At 43.2% G+C, this 16,526-nt stretch overlaps 1 protein-coding gene across 1 annotated transcript in view; it reads left to right on the top strand.

Moving 5' to 3' along the window:
• The window catches only part of LOC308243470 (disintegrin and metalloproteinase domain-containing protein 32-like), a gene marked incomplete at both ends in the record, with an annotated part of 77,558 nt that overhangs the window by 60,543 nt on the left and 489 nt on the right, over positions 1-16,526 (top strand). The window contains 3 exons of the mRNA XM_080659016.1: positions 3,849-3,954; positions 5,517-5,700; positions 14,426-14,509. Coding sequence (XP_080515142.1) covers positions 3,849-3,954; positions 5,517-5,700; positions 14,426-14,509 — 374 coding nt within the window. The remainder of the gene's footprint in view (positions 1-3,848; positions 3,955-5,516; positions 5,701-14,425; positions 14,510-16,526) is intronic.

The following is a 16,526-nucleotide window of genomic DNA, read 5'->3' on the forward strand; positions in this document are numbered from 1 at the left end:
TTTATTGTACCTCATATCTATACTAATAAAAGAGAAATATGTAAATTGACCGTCACTTCACAACACCCACAGCCAATCAGGAGTGAGTACGCAAATTAACCTGACAAAGATGGTAGTAGCCCTGCCCTCTGGCCGCTCTGGGCCTCTGGGCAGCGCACCTCCTCAGGGCCTCACTGCTGCACTCCACACCTGTCAGCCGTCCTTGCAGCCTCCCTGTGGCCCAGCCTCCAGCCTCAGAGGCAACCCTCTGGTGCCTGAGGTCATAGCTCCCAGTGTCTGGCATCTCCTTCTACCCCACTCCTGCCCCACTGTTCTGGTAAACAAATTGGAGCAGCCCTGCAGGCACAGACGCATGTGGGAGCTTGCTCAGGGTACAGTTAGCACGCCCCGAGAGCCCTGGGCCAGCCAAGGGGAGATGGTGGCAGCCGTGGTGGCAGCGGCAGGCGGCTCAGCTTTGTTGTGAATAGATGAAAGAGGCCACCTACACAGTAATCCAAATCATCAGGTATCCCTCCTCCCTATCTTGCCAAATCAAGAGGGGAGGGGCGATGGGCATGGAGGGAGGGTGGGCAGGCAGGAGGCAGAGGGCGGAGGAGGAAGAGGATGAGGAAGGGGGCCGGTTGCATCCCACTTTCACAATGGGAAAGTGAAACGCACTAGCGCACCCAACCTCTCCAGTCCTCCCCTCCTGCCTCACTCCCCCCACCTCTTCCCCTCCATGGCTCCCCAGGAGCACCAGTGCTGCACAGAGGAACTCTCTGGAGAAGGAGGGTGAGGAGGAAGCAGCGTTGGAGTGTGCAGGGCTTGCCACTGCCACTGCCGCTGCACAGGCTGCCAGAGTGAGCCTGCCGTGTGTTGGCAGCCAGGAAGGAAGGCCTCTTGTTGCAAGAATCTTTGTTCATCGAGCTCCTAGTTCTTTGATAACAGGGTACAGGGAATCTAATTATGTTATTTGGAATATCAAAGGGCAAATTCTTTTACTCAGTAGACTTGGTCAGTATGGTGGACTTAAGGGAATATTTGACATGTGATTTCACATTTGCAAAATGCTGCCCTTTCAGTGTTCTCATCTCATCCTGGAAAACTCAGACTGATCTGAGAGAAAATCCCCAACTACTGAGAAGCATTCAAGGGGGAAGTTAATAATATAGCTAGCTCATTGGTACTTTTAGATGCAATAGATGGACTATAAGAAGTGGACCAGATGAAAAATATCACTTTTAACAGAATTCATCTGACTTCTCTGTGACTAACATATTCTTTTATAGTGTCTCTCCAAACTGGGTTGAATTATCCAGTTTCTGAATTTCCCTGGATATTATCATGATGTTTAACAATTCCTGCATTGACATTCCTAACCTGGTATCTCAGAGTCACAATTGAACTTATTAAACAATAGAGACATGGTGCATAAAATTTGTGCATGGGGGACAGGGCCCCTCAGTTCGGCCTGCACCCTCTCCCAATCCAGGACCTCTTGGACATCCCTCTCACAATCCAGGACAGCTGGCTCTTAACCGCTTGCCTGCCTGCCTGCTCAGTGCATGTCATAGCAACCGGTCGTACCAGTCGTTCTGTCGTAACGGACGCTTAGGCTTTTATATATATAGACTAGAGGCCTGGTGCACGAAATTTATGAACGGGGAGGTATCCCTCAGCTCAGCCTGCACCCTCTCCAATCTGGGACCCCTCAAGGGATGTCCGACTGTCCATTTAGACCTGATCCCACCGGGACTAGGCGTAAACGGGCAGTCGGACATCCCTTTCACAATCCAGGACTGCTGGCTCCCAACCACTCGCCTGCCTGCCTGCCTGATTGCCCCTAACTGCTTCTGCCTGCCAGCCTGATCACCCCCTAACCACTCCCCTGCCAGCCTGATCAACGCCTAACTGCTCCCCTGCCGGCCCGATTGCCCCTAACTGCCCTCCCCTGCTGGACCGGTAACCCCTAACTGACCTCCCTTGCCATCCTGGTTGCCCCTAACTGCCCTCCCCTGCTGGCCTGGACACCCCCAACTGCCTTCCCTTGCAGGCCTGGTCGCCCCCAACTGCCCTCCCCTGCAGGCCTGGTCACCCTCAACTGCCCTCCCCTGAAGGCCTGGTCCCTCCCAACTGCCCTCCCCTGCTGGCCTGATTGCCCACTACTGCCCTCCCCTGCCAGCCATCTTGTGGCAGCCATCTTGTGTCCACATGGGGGCAGCTATCATTAACCACATGGGGGCGGTCATCTTGTGTGTGGGAGTGATAGTCAATTTGCATATTACTCTTTTATTAGATAGGATTGTGAATTCTAAAAAATAACATTGCCTGTCTTTATGGTATATATACACAATGGACCAATGTTTAAAAATGGTGGAAAGATACTGAATTAAGAAAATAAGAAATTGAAAAAATAGTGGGGAAAAATGTAAATCATGGAAGGGGCAGGTAAACAGAAGAAACGTTCTTGATCTTAAAAATATAGAGAAGGATTAGCTGAGAACTAACAGTGACTAAATAAACATCGTCTTAATTCTCATAACAATCTATTGAGGTAGATATTATTATCTGCTTTTGTGAATGAAGCAGTTAGGCTTAGTAGACTCAGAGTAGGTAACTGGGCTGTGCAGAATTCTAAAATGGCCCCCCAGACGCTCCTGTTGTACATGCTTTGGATACTACCATTTGAGTTTGGGCAGAAACAGTGAACATATGATGGGATATCATTCTTGTGATTACATTATATAGTGACTAAGGAATTTTGAAGATGTGTGTAAGGTCCACCATCAGTTAACTTTGAATGAATTGAGATCATTCTGAGTGGGTCTGACCTAATTATATGAGCCCTTAAAATATGGGAAATGTCAGAAAGATTCTCTTGCTGGCTTGGAAAAAATAAGCTGCATGGTTGTGTTGTATTTTTTTTTAAATTGATTTCAAGAAGGAAGGGAGAGGAAGAGAGAGATATAGAAACATCAATGATGAGAATCATTGGTCAGATGCCTCCTGTATGCGCTACACTGGGGATTGAGCCCACTACCGGGCATGTGCCCTGACGGAATTGAATCATGACCTCCTGGTTCATAGGTTGATGCTCAACCACTGAAAAATGCTGGCCGGGCTAAGCTACCATGTTTTGAAGGGCCATGTGACTAGGACCTGGGGGGCAGTTCCTAGGAGCCAAGATCAACCCTTGGCAGATAGTCAGATAATGAAGCTATGACTGCCAAAAACAATACCAACAGCAACAAAAATAAAACCTAAATTCCACCAATAATCAGTGAGCTCACAGGAAGACTTCAGCCTCAGCCAATAACTTCTAGTTAGACCCTGAGTAGAGAAATCACTTCTGCCTTGGCTGGACTTCTGACTTTGGAAAACTGACATTTTAAATGGGTTGTAAGCTGCCAATATTTTGATAGTCTTTTGCAAAGCAATAAAAAACTAATATAGTAACGAAGTAAAAAATAGTTAAATATAAAGATTGGCAATTTTGGTTCTTTTTAAAAGACTTCTTGAAGATACAATGAGGTTTATTCAATGAGATTACATTATAGACCTGGCTTTTTATGAGTTCGTACTCAGAATCTCGGAGAACAAGTATAATTTTCTTGTGTTATCTTTTTATTGCTCTCTTTCACAGCGCCCTCTCATGGTTTACACTTCTGTGATTCTTCTTACCACTCATATCTTTTGTGATGAATAACATGACCATTGCCCTTTCACTTTAATTTTTCTATTTTTCAACAACCTCATTGGGAACATTTTTGAATTAAATAATAAAGGGAAAGGAGATATAATATCTGAGGCAATGAAGAAGATGAAAAAGAAAGGGAGTTTTAATCCAAATACATTTTAAACTTTGACAGGTTCAAAAAATGCTCCATTTGCCTGCTATGAAGAAATACAGTCTCAACTTGATAGGTTTGGGAACTGCGGTAAGGAAAAAGGCCAATATAAATTCTGCCAATGGAGGTATGCTATGCAAATATTAAATGTAATTTTGTTCTAGAGAGAAACATTGATCGGTTGCCTCCGTACATGCCTTGATTGGGGATTGAACCCACAAGCTGGGAATGAGCCCTGACCAGGAATCGAACCCACAGCCTTTTTGTGTATATAGGATGATGCTCCAACCAACTGAGCCACACTGGCCAGGACTAGTTTTTCTTCCTATGTGTCATTCATGCCAGTGGTTCCAAGTATGACGTGTATGGGAATGAATCTCAGATCAAAATCTTTGCTCTGACATCTTTCTTGTGCTACAAGCTTAAATTTACATCTAGTTGTAAGCACATGTAGATGACCATTAGGCTCCTAAGTCCAATAAGTAATTGAAACTAATAATGTCTATTGCACCTTTCCTTTCTGAACCTGCTCATTTTTCTTTATAAAAATACTGTTCTCACTCATTTGATTGCTTGCCCAAGCTGAGGACTGCCAGTGTCTTTAAAATGAAGTTCATTTTTAGGTTAATCTCCTCCCACCCACCCACCACTTCCATCTGAGATTCGTCAATCTGTTCCATGCTTCTATGTCTCTGGATCTATTTTGTTCATCAGTTTATTTTGTTCATTAGATCATATGTATGACTGAGATCATGTATATGCATGTATGTATAACACATGAACATATAGACAGTAGTGCGGTGAAGGCCTTGGGGGGATTGTGGGTACAAGCTGGAAAGGTTCAGTGGGGGAAAAGGAGGACATTGGTATTTTAGCAGTAAAGGTACATTAATAAAATAAAGTTCATCTTTCCTTGCATCTGAAGAGCCAGCTCTTTGATGTATTGGTCATGAATTTGTTTTAATAAACATTTATTAATAACCTATGTGCTGGACACTGGGCTAGATACTAGTTAGAAAATGACACATGGTCCTTGTGCTCATGGAATTTCTAGACAGGTAAATATATCATGTAGTTTTATGTTTCCTTGATTTGCTTATGCTTTTACTTTTGTTTAGAAATTCCTTACTCTGTTAAATCCCACTAATTTGTAAGCTTTGACTCAGATGGCCTGTTCTCTTTGAAGTTTTCCTGACTGCTAAATTACAATGTGTCCTCATCTTAAATATCTGCAAGAATTTGTTTATTTCATTTGTAGAACTTTAAAAAACAAAACAAAAACAATTATCCTTTTGAAAAATTGAATTTATTGGGGTGAAATTGGTCCACCAAACCATTCAGGTTTCAAGTGAACAACTCAACAAAACATCACATTTAGTATTAGATGATAAGGGTATTAGTCTAATTTGTTTACCATTAGATCCTATAAAGTCCTTGCATGAATTGATTATTTGACAATAAGATATAAATCTGCACAGTGAATAAAAGGCCATTAGTAGCATGGAAAGATAATCTTGTATCAATAGCTTTATACTTTTTTACTTTAAATGTTAGTGTTAAAGTATTACATTTTTTTCTAGACATATTGCCATATATTATGAACCATTTTTAATTTTTTTCATAGAAAGCAAATCTGAAGCATTTTCAAGAAATGCCTAATATAATAATATAATTTTATTATATTTGTAGGAATCTTATATGTGGAAGATTAATTTGTACCTACCCTACTCTAACTCCTTTCATTCAAAAAGATGTTGCTGTGCTTTATGCTTATGTACGAAATGTTATATGTATAACTTTAGACTACAGTCTCCATGGCTCAACTATAGATCCACTGGTGGTCAATGATGGCTCTGAATGTGATTCTGAGAGAGTAAGTGATCTAAAATTTATTTTTAAAATTAAATTTATTTCTTTAACACATATGTTCAGTATCAAATTTTAAATTCATTTGTAGCGCTATATAACCTTAAGAATTTAGAGAAAGAGAAAATAAGCTTCAGTAAGACTCCAGATATTAAGAGGGAAATTGCAACGGCCCGAGGGGCAGCAACGAGGGCATGCAGGAACCTCCTAAGAGAATGAAACAAACAAGGAACGCGAAGAACGGAGGCAAGACAAGGTTCTGACCAAGCCTCGTTTTTTTATTCGAGCGTTGCGGTATATAAGCACTCAGGAGGGGAGGGGTAGGATAAGAAGTTGCCATGGGATGATTGGTTGGGGACTGGGTATCTGTCCTAGCTGATTGGTTTTTCTGATGTGGGAGGTTCTTCTGGCCCTTGGCTCGCGGGCTTCTTTGGCGCGTGCGGGCTTTCTTTGTTCTTGCTTAATCAGGAAGTAGGGCTGACCAGGAAGTAAGACCAAACTGCTTTTATGGCTCCCGGCATCTCCTCCCTTTCTGTTTTTAAGCGGGAGTGGGCTTTAATGGAGTGAGGGAGTAGTGACCCGGCTCCTCCCGTGGGTTTCCCAAGCCCACAGGTAACGGCTCTCGGTATCTTTTGAGGAGGAGAGGTAGAGCCTGGAATTAAGGCCAGAGAGCCTTCCCTGTGGTGGCTGCGCCTGTCTTAGGTCGGGAGACTCGGGATACCTGGTTTAACGCCTGCATTACCCGTCATCGGCTTAACTGAATCGCTCTGATTCAGTGCCTGTCTTAGGTTGCAGGTAGGGCCTATAGAAGAGCCCCTCAGCGTATGCCGTCTCCTCTTGTCTTCATGGCTGAATTATTTCCTGCTAATTCCCCTCTGTTGCAGGAATCCACATGGTCCTGGAGTTTTTTTTTCTGAAAATATACAAACATATTCTCGACCAAAAGTTAATAAAGGTGTCTTTTCTATAAATTTGACTTGGGATCCTTTTTATTTTTGCCCAACTAATTTTCCTTTGGCTTATTTTGACACCATGTGTGTTTTTCATGGGTGTCTTGCTGTTAGCGTAACAAATGAAAATTAATTTTCAAAGTAAAAATTTTTCTAGATGTAATTTACTTACAAGGTATTTTTCCTTACATAATATTACTCCACTATCCCCCCCTTTTTTGATTTAATTATTAGGAGGCTTTTGGAAAATATATAATGCAGTCTTGATAACTTTAAATTTTAATTTTTTGCACAAAAATATGACTGCTTTAGGTTCATTGCATGTTAAGCAATTTTACCATGAAATGAACTACAAATAGAAATTTTGGTTAATACTTTAGGAACAGCCTTTTGTACAATTAGATTTTCTTGAATATTCCCTTATTTCATTTAGCCAATTTAAATTAATCTGAAAACTTGACTATTTTACTGTCAAATTTAATACTTTAACAACAATTTTAGTTAATGGAAAGGATTATATGCATCCTTGAGAAAGCCCTGAGCACTCCTGGATTTAGGCTAGATTTAGGTATAGGGCAGCTGCCATCAACCACTTCTCTGTTGCCTGGGTCTCAGTCTTAGCTGGGCCAAGTCTCTTGTTGCCTGGGTCCCAATCTGAGCTGGGCATGGGAAGCACGAAGCAGCCATGGGGCAGGAGACCTCCCTCAGAAGGGGCGAGTGTTCAAACCCCTGTAATGTTGGGGGGGTGAGGATCTGTGCCGCACCTCTGTTGACCCCCAAGTTCTCTCCTGATGGCCCCCTGCGACTGTGCCTGTCTTAGGTTGCCCCTCCCTTGAGGAGTCTTACCCATCATTGACTAACCAGCCATCCTCCGGGGCCAAGCAGGGTGATGTAAGGTTCAGTTCTGTCTCCTTGGTAGCCTATGCCCCTATGGCCTCCATGCCCAGCACCTGCCTTGGGATCCCCCCACTGGTGGGGGGCCCCAGCATTGATCATATATCTTGGGGAACCCAGGTTTCTTCTTCAGGGAGGGCCCAGCTCACGCCATTGTGCGAGAGACAGATCTATGGTACCATCCAACATGAAGTTTCAACCTCAGAATGAACTGAAAACTCAAGCAACAGCTGTGGGCAATTGAATTGTGAGAAGAGGGTTCCTTTTGACAAAAAGGGCCAATATAGAATGCTCAAGTACCTTCCCAAGGGGCCTTTCACACAGTGGAAGGAATTGAATCCTTTCATGTCCCTTTTAAATTGCTGCCAAACATTAAAAAAATTTTAGATTTTTAAGTTTGTTTGGATTAATTGTACAATATGCTGTTTGTAAAATATCAAAAATTATAATGACATTGTAGAATAATACCATGCAATTTCAAGTATATTAGATGTTTTAAAAGGATTTCTTTTAAGAAGAGAGAATAATTTTCTTGTATTACTCTGGGCCCTTGGAGCTTTACAAGAATCATCTCTGTTAAGGCCTTGAAATTTTAACATGAAAAAAAAACACCCATCAAACAAATATTTATATTCATATATGATTTACTAGTTTTTGCATCCTCCATTCATATGCAAACTTGTTATTTACTTCCTGCTGGTTACTTGCCTCAGGGTGGGAATTTCAAAAGGGGCTGCTTAAAATGCCTTGGGAAACTAGCTTTAATTTGTCTCCCAGTTCATCTTCACCATCTTTAAAGCTAAAATCTCTAGGGTTTTATTCTGTACACAGAAAAGTGTCAAGCCCAGCTCAAAAACTATGCGCACTCATTTGTAAACTGGCCTTTTCACTTTACATGAGCACAGAAATCCTCGATGCATTTATGAATTTGTAAAAACTTTAATTCATTAGCTGGAAAAAGGAAAGATGGCGAATATGAGGCCTCTTATGGTGGCTTTCTTGGGGAGTGGTGTCTATATTGGATTGCCATGTGTCTCTCCCTTCCCCTACATCCTGCTTACTTTAGGGGAAGTTTTTGCAACAGATCTGGCCACATTTTTTCATGCTTAAAAGACAGATCTCAAATTTTTTCTTTATAACTAACACCCAATTTGGCCAAGATCAGAATCTTCCTGTGGATTATTTTATGAATTTTAAAGAAAACTTTTAAGTAATCTCATTGCAGGAGAGCAGATAGCTTTGCCCTCTCCTGCCACCATTGAATTTCTCCACACCAGAGGCTGTTTCAGGAGTGGAGTTTCATTTCTTATTATAGATTTTAAATTCTAAATACAAACTAAGATTTTAATTTGAACAAGAAACCACATTCTTTAAGCATACAAACCAGGAAAAATACCATGTAAGGATATTCTTTGCTCTAAGCCAATGGCAATTCAAATTCAAACTGTACATTCTCTGCACCTCTCCCAGGAGCAAGTAGTGATATTCTTCTAATCCTTTCATAGATAAGCTACTTCTTCCTAAAATAAGTCCCATGGTGCCCTTAGGTAATGGTCCATAAATCCCTGTAGGGATTGCTTGTGGACCCATATCGGGAGTTAGTACATATTTGCCGGTGGGACAGAGGTCCAATCCTGCACTGCCGGGGGTGGCCCGGAGGAGGGAACTGACTCCTGAGTGAGAAGGATCTGTTGAGGGGGTAGCGTCTGTGGGACGAATCGGATAGCCCCCTGATTCAGTCCCTGGTTTGGGGCCCAGGGCTGGCCCCTCTGGAAGTTTCCCTGTTTTGGTGGTAAAGGCTTGCCCTCTATATCCGTTTTAGAGTAGCATTCCTTAGCCCAGTGAAGACCGCGCCGGCAGCGTGGGCAGGGGGTTCTAGGGGGTTTTCGATCTGATGAGTTGTTAGAGGGGGGTTTCTGGAGGGTTGGCGTCTGAGGCTCCTTTGTAGGACAGTCACGAGCAAAATGCCCAAGTTGTTTACAGTTATAACAGGCTCTTTGTTTTTCCGGGCCGAAGTTCTTTAAAGCTGCCCCTATAGCTAGGCCAAGAGAGTGGGAAGTACCAATCCCTGAACATAACGATATAATCAGAAAGGCTCCCACACCGGTACGGTCTTAAGGTTTCCTGACATATCGGGTTGGCATTCTCATAGGCAAGATGTTTAATAAATGTGCTCTCATTCTCACCCTCGCCAATCAGCCGTTCCGCGGCATCAGTGAGGCGACTGATGAAATCGCTATAAGGCTCATCAGGGCCCTGTCGGACCTTGGCCAAGGAGGTTGTGGCTGAGCCCTTTGGGGGGAGTCGGCGCCAGGCCTTAAGGCCTGCGTTTTGAATTTGAGCTAATAACCCAGGGGGGAAGGCCGCCTGTGCCTCATGGAGTCATAGGGACTCCTGCCGAGTAACTTATCTCTCGTCCAGGAGCGCGAGGTTTTGCTTTCACTATTGCGCTGGGCGGTTTCTCGGCAGTTTTCAACAAAATCTGTTCTCCAGAGGACATATTCACCCCCCGAGAGTGTCGCTCGGGCTAGAGAGATCCAATCATTAGGAGTTAGCCAGCGATCACTCAGGCTTTCGAGTATAGCTACTGTATAAGGAGCCATGGGCCTGTAATTAGTAACTGCCGCCTTTAAATATTTTATGTGTTTAAGGTTTAGGCGACGGTATTTCTGATTCTTGTGTTGGGGCTCGGGGTCTGGGTCCTCTGTTTCAGAGTCATTATCTGTAGGGTCTTGATCAGGATTTTGGGAGTCTGGGGGAGTATCATCTTCATCAGGGGAGTTTTCTTCCTCTTCCCTTATATCTTTTGAGGGGGGTTTAGGGCCGCGACTGCGGGTGACCGGGAAGGCAAGGAGAGGGGGTTTGTTTTTAGCCAATAGGGCCTGGGGCGGGGCTTTAGTTTTAGTTTTTCGTCTGTTGGGGGGTGATTTTGTTGAGGGAGGAGTATTCTGTTGGGTAGGACTTAGGGTGGAAAGCTCAGCCTCGAGGGCTTGAATTTCTTTAATAAGTTGGACATGCTCTCGTTTCTGCTGTAAAATTTCCTTTAAAGAAGAAACTTCTCGAGCAAGGGTTATTTTAGCTTGTCTGATGGGGTCAGATGGACGGGAGTTAAAATCTGGAAGAGGAGAAGGATGAACTAGGGAATTGGGATTATAGGGTGGGGGTCTATGAAGCGCCGGGGCAGTTAGGCGCCAAGGGTCATCATGATAGCGAGCCGCCTCCTCATCTAGGGTTTCTTGTTCTTCGGGGGTTAGGTGATCCGAGTGATCTTTTTTAAAGGTAAGCGAGGGGTAGATATTGGGGATTTTTTCTTGTGGCTTTTCTGGTTCTTTTTTAATATTTAAAGGTTTTTGGTCTTTAGGGGTCTCTGGGGGTTCTCCTGGGAGATCTATAATGACTGAAGGGCATGTTGAGGGGGGACGGGAGTTTTCCTTAAGAATCTCCTCTCCTGTTTTGATGACCTCTTTAACATCAGGGTATTGAGAATGGATTTTTAGAATGTCATGAATTAAGTTCCAATAAGAAAAGGCAGTAACGGGAATCTTCTCAGGGCCAAAGGCCCGATAAAAATCCTGTAGGGCATCTCCTACCCGTTCCCAGCGTTTTTGATTAATAGTTCCTTCTAGGGGGAACCAAGGGCAGGTATCATGAACAAACTCAAAGAACTGCCTAAGGTCTTTTCTTTTAACCCTTATTCCTTGCGCTCTGAGGGACATCTTGACACCGTCAAGGAACATTTCATGGGTACTCAAAGAATTCCCCATTATTGGTCGACTGGATGGCTCTCCGAGTGACCCCTTCCCCCACGTAAGCCTCTGGGATGTATAATCCCCGTTCCAGGTCAGCCTGAATTTTCCCGTCAACCCAGGGATTCAGGCGGAATTACTCTCTTTTCGACTATACCCTTTACTCCCTTGCTTGCGTGAAACAGTCAGTAGGTATAATCCGCCTACACGGATCCGCACAGACGGGAAGACCCCTTTTGCCCTTGTCAGGGAGTAGGAATTCCCTTTGTTGAGTCTGTGAGGTGAACGACCTTTTGTTCAAAGCAAGCTCAAGGTTTTAAGAGGTCTAATTGGAGAGAACTCGCGACAAGAAGGCCGGGGGACGATACTAATTCAAGTGAATCAGAGTTCTCACAGCCGGAGATGGGTACCCTTCACTCTTCCCCAAATCGGCAAGTGAGAGCTTATTAGTGGGCAGGAAGGAATCGACCAAGAGAGCCAATAATAGCAGTCGAGCAAAAAGGGGTGAAATGTTCTGAAATCTTGTTTGAAAAATCGTCTACCTACCTTACTCCGATCTGTCTCACGGCGGGTGGGACTGTGGCGATCTAGTGCTGAGTCTTCACTCGCGGGTCCTCGCGGCGACTCTGGGGGGGTGCCTGGCCAGGGCTTCTCCGGTAGACGTTCTCGTCGGGGGTCCCCAGGTTGCCCCACGTTGGGCGCCAGATGCCCCGGCCCGCGGGGCAGCAACGAGGGCACGCAGGAACCACCTAAGAGAATGAAACAAACAAGGAACACGAAGAACGGAGGCAAGACAGGGTTCTGATCAAGCGTCGTTTTTTTCATTCGAGCGTTGCGGTATATAAGCACTCAGGAGGGGAGGGGTAGGATAAGGAGTTGCCATGGGATGATTGGTTGGGGACTGGGTATCTGTCCTAGCTGATTGGTTTTTCTGATGTGGGAGGTTCTTCTGGCCCTTGGCGCGCGCGGGCTTCTTTGGCGCACGCGCTTTCTTTGTTCTTGCTTAATCAGGAAGTAGGGCTGACCAGGAAGTAAGACCAAACTGCTTTTATGGCTCCCGGCAGGAAATGGAACAGTTTGATCCTTTACAGAATTTTAATGTTGTGAACAAGGAAACTACCAACTATTTTAGGACTGGAGTGGGGAGGGGAGAGATCTTGGAAATACATTGTAGTTAAGTACTGTCTAGTATGGAAATTCACGTTTCTTCTTGTAAAAAGTAGTATGGGGAAAGTAATAAAAGTAAAACTGGGTAATATTGTCTCTTTGTGGCCCAGGAGATAAGATCACAAGTTAATTTCAGACTGCATAGAATCAACTATTCACCTCTTATGTTTTGACATTTTGCTAGTTACCTAACCAGTGTGAGATACTACAACTGTATGTAAAGCGGGCATAATAATAGCTTTTACTCTGTGGGGTTAATGAGAAGATTAAATTAGATAACAGTATAAAGTGATTAGCTCAATGTTCAGCACTAAGAGTTAAATACAGGTTGGCTATTATTATTTATTGTTACTATAAGTCATTATTTCTGAGGCTGACACAAATCTGGAGAAAACATAGAGGGAAGAAATTTACTGCAAAGTTTCATTTTATTCCTGACCAGATCTTTGCTGGGCTGCTTCTTCATGCCTAGGAGCCACGAATGCCTCTTCGAAGGAGGGCTATGACTGGGAGCTCGGTAGATATATGTAGGCCATGGAGCCAAAACAAGTAAAAATAAAATAAGTCTCCATGCTCCTGCTTTTATTTTGTTTGTCAGTTTATTTATTTTTTCATTAGATTCCACATATAAGTGAGAGCATATTGTATTTGTCTTTCTTTGACTGGTTTATTTCACTTAGCATAATAGTCTCCAGGTCCATCCATGCTGTTGCAAAAGGTAAGAGTTCCTTCTATTTTATAGCTGCATAGTATTCTATTATGTAAATGTACCGCATTTTTTTTTTTTTTTTTATCTACTCATATACTGATGGGCACTTATAGAAAGTTCTAATAGGGTTGTGTGCCTTATAAAGGGGGGAGGGAATCCAGATTTTATACTTATAAAATACTTATAAAATCATTATACTTCTGCAGCTCAGAAAATTAAAAATGGAACTACCATTTGATTCAGTGATCCCACTTCTAGGAATATATCTTAAGAAGCCAGAAACACCAATCAGAAAGAATATATGCACTCCTATGTTCATAGCAGTGCAATTTATAATAAGATTTGGAAATAGCCCAAGTGCCCATACCATATGATCTCACTTATATGTGGAATCTATGTGAACAAAATAGAAACAGAGACATGGATACATGGAACAGATTGACAGCTGTCAGAGGTGGGGGGAGGGGGGACTGGATGAAAGAAGGTAAAGGGATTAGCCAAAGAACATAAATGCATAACCCGTAGATTCAGACAACAGCGTGGTGATGACCAGACCGAAGGAGGGTGTGGGGGCTGGGTGGAGGTGGTGGAAAGGGTGGGAGGATGGGGACAGTTATTATAGTGTCAACAATAAAAATAAGAATTAAAATGAGTATCAACAATAAAGATACGTTAAAAAGAATTAAAATGTTATCATAATTCCCTTTGTGGAGTAGAGCTACAAAATGATTTGTGAAATTATTTTTAAAAAATAAAAATATGTTTCTAAAAGGAAAAATAAATCAACAGATGATTTGATATTATTCAGTTGGCAATTTAGTAAGAATGGAATCTTTTCCATAACATGGATACTTTTTCTCAGTGATAATGTCTGAAAACCAATTTTACCACATAACCTTTAATGATACTATAAGTCCTATATTATAAAACATTGTTGGTACATTTGTTATAAAACATTGTTGGTACATTTGTTACCTACACTGACATATCACTATCACCCAAAGTGCATAGTTTCATTGGAGTTATGTGAAAAATCTCACAATACTTAGAGATTAAGCAACGCATTCTGAAAGGAAGAATCTCAAGAGAAATTGAAAAATATTTTGAATTAAATGAAAATGAAACATAAAAATTTGTGGGGTACAGCAAAAACAGTACTTAAATGGATATTTGTTGCAGTGAATGGTTATGATCTTACGTTATAAAATTACTGATTAAAATGTGAAGATAGCTGAACTTCTCTGACTTGGAAATTTTTTTCATTAGGTTTGTATAAATCGTCAATGTGTAGAATCGAGGTTTCTTAAGAGTGAGTCCCTTAAGTGTTCAGCAAAATGCAATGGACATGGAGTAAGTAAGCACGTGATTGATATATGTTTCCCCAAATCACATTAATCTTGGACACTTTTCAGCATCACTAATTAATTTATTCAACATTTATTGGGTTCCTACTACATGCTAGTGTTGGGTTGCAACCTCCTGCCAAGCTTCATGTGTATAACCTGAAACTGGCCCCCATATGTGGAAGGCAGGGAGAGCCTGAAGAAAAAGGCAGACCATTCCAGCTGGTAGGTGGCAGGTTTAATCACCAAGAAAACTTACAGGCTTGTCTTGGGCAGCCACAAGAGAAGTAGTTTTCTGCATGAGCCCACCAGAATTTTAAAAGTTAATACAGAGGCCCTAACTGGATTCAGTTACATATCCCGGGGGCCTTATCTGGGTTTAGTTATATACCTAGTTCAATTAGTCTCATCACCACATTTCCTTGTGATTTTTTGTCTGGATTATATACCTATTGTTGAAAGTGGTATATTGAAGTGTCCCACTTTTATTGTATTGTGCTCAATTTCTTCTTTCAGACCTGTTAGTATTTGCTTAATATATTAGGTGCTCCACAGTTGAGTGTGTATATTATGATTGTTATGTCTTTTAAAAGTGTTGACTCTTTATCATTATATAATGACCTTTGTTTTGTCTTTTTACCATTTTGTCTTATATAAGGACTAGAGGCCCAGTACACTAATTTGTGCATGGGTGGGGTCCAGCCAGCTCGGTCCCAATTGGGGCAGATTGGGGCTGGGCCTGTTGGGAGGAGGAGATGGAGGGAGGTTGGCTGGCTGGCACACCCTGATTGGGGCCTGATCAGGGCTGGGTTGGCTGGGGGTAGGGCCTGTGGGCGATTGGCTGGCGGACCCCACCACTGATTGGGGTTGGGGACCGATTAGGGGCCAGTGGCCTGGGGGAGAGGGGTGGTTGGCCAGCTGGCCCTGCCCATGATCAGGGTTGGGGGGCCAATCTGGGGTGGGACTGGGCAGGGGGAGGGGCCGTGGGATGTTGGCCGGCAGGCCCCACCCCTTGATCAGGCCGGTACACTGGCCACAGTGGGTGTCATAGTGACCGGTCATTGGTCATTCCAGTTGTCATGGTTGCTGGCTTTTTATATATATAGATAGCTACCCCATATTTCTTTTAGTTTCTACTTTGATGGAATATATTTTAATCTCTATATTGAGCCTATGTGTGTTCTTAAAACTGAAGTCAATCTCTTGAAGGCAGAATTTAGTTAGGTCTTGCTTTTTAAAAAATATATATTTTTATTGATTTCAGAGAGGAAGGAAGAGGGAGAGAGAGAGAGAAACATGAGTGATGAGAGGGAATCATTGATTGATTGCCTTCTGCACGTCTCCTATTGGGGATCAAGCCCTCAACCCAGACATATGCCCTTGACCAAGATCAAACCTGGGACCCTTTAGTCCACAGGCCAATGCTCTATCCACTGAGCCAAACCTGCTAGGGCAGGTCTTAGCACTTACTTTATCCATCCACTCTGTGTTTTGATTGGTTAATTAATATCATTAATACTATTGATATGTAAGGACTAAAGTCATGTCATTAATTGCTTTCTGGCTGTTTTTTAGTTCCCTTGTTCTTTTCCCCCTTTCTTTCTGTCTTCCTTTGTGAACTGATGATTTTCTGTGGTGGCATACTTTGATTCCCCTCTCTTTACCTCTTGTGAATCTATCATAGCTTTTTTTCCCCTGGTTACTACCAGGAGTTAACATAAAACATCCTGTATAATAAAAGCCTAATATGCAAATTGTCCCCTCGTTGGTCGACCGGGAGCTTGATTGCTCGCTATGACGTGCACTGACCACCAGGGGGTGGCGTGGAACATGGTGGGCATCGGGGATGTGACACTAGCAGCAGTTGGCAGTGGAGGCACTGCCGGCCCTGATGGACCCCAATGAGAGTGGGACCACAGCGGGATAATGGAGTGGGTGAGCAGGTGGCACCAGGCCAAGGCAAGTGTGAGCAGGGGCCCAATAGCCCCACTGATCACTCGGCCGATAGCAACCAGGGGTGGTGG

This window comes from Plecotus auritus, assembly GCF_963455305.1.
Source record: "Plecotus auritus genome assembly, chromosome: 3".
In the NCBI taxonomy this organism is placed as follows: Eukaryota; Metazoa; Chordata; class Mammalia; order Chiroptera; family Vespertilionidae; genus Plecotus; species Plecotus auritus.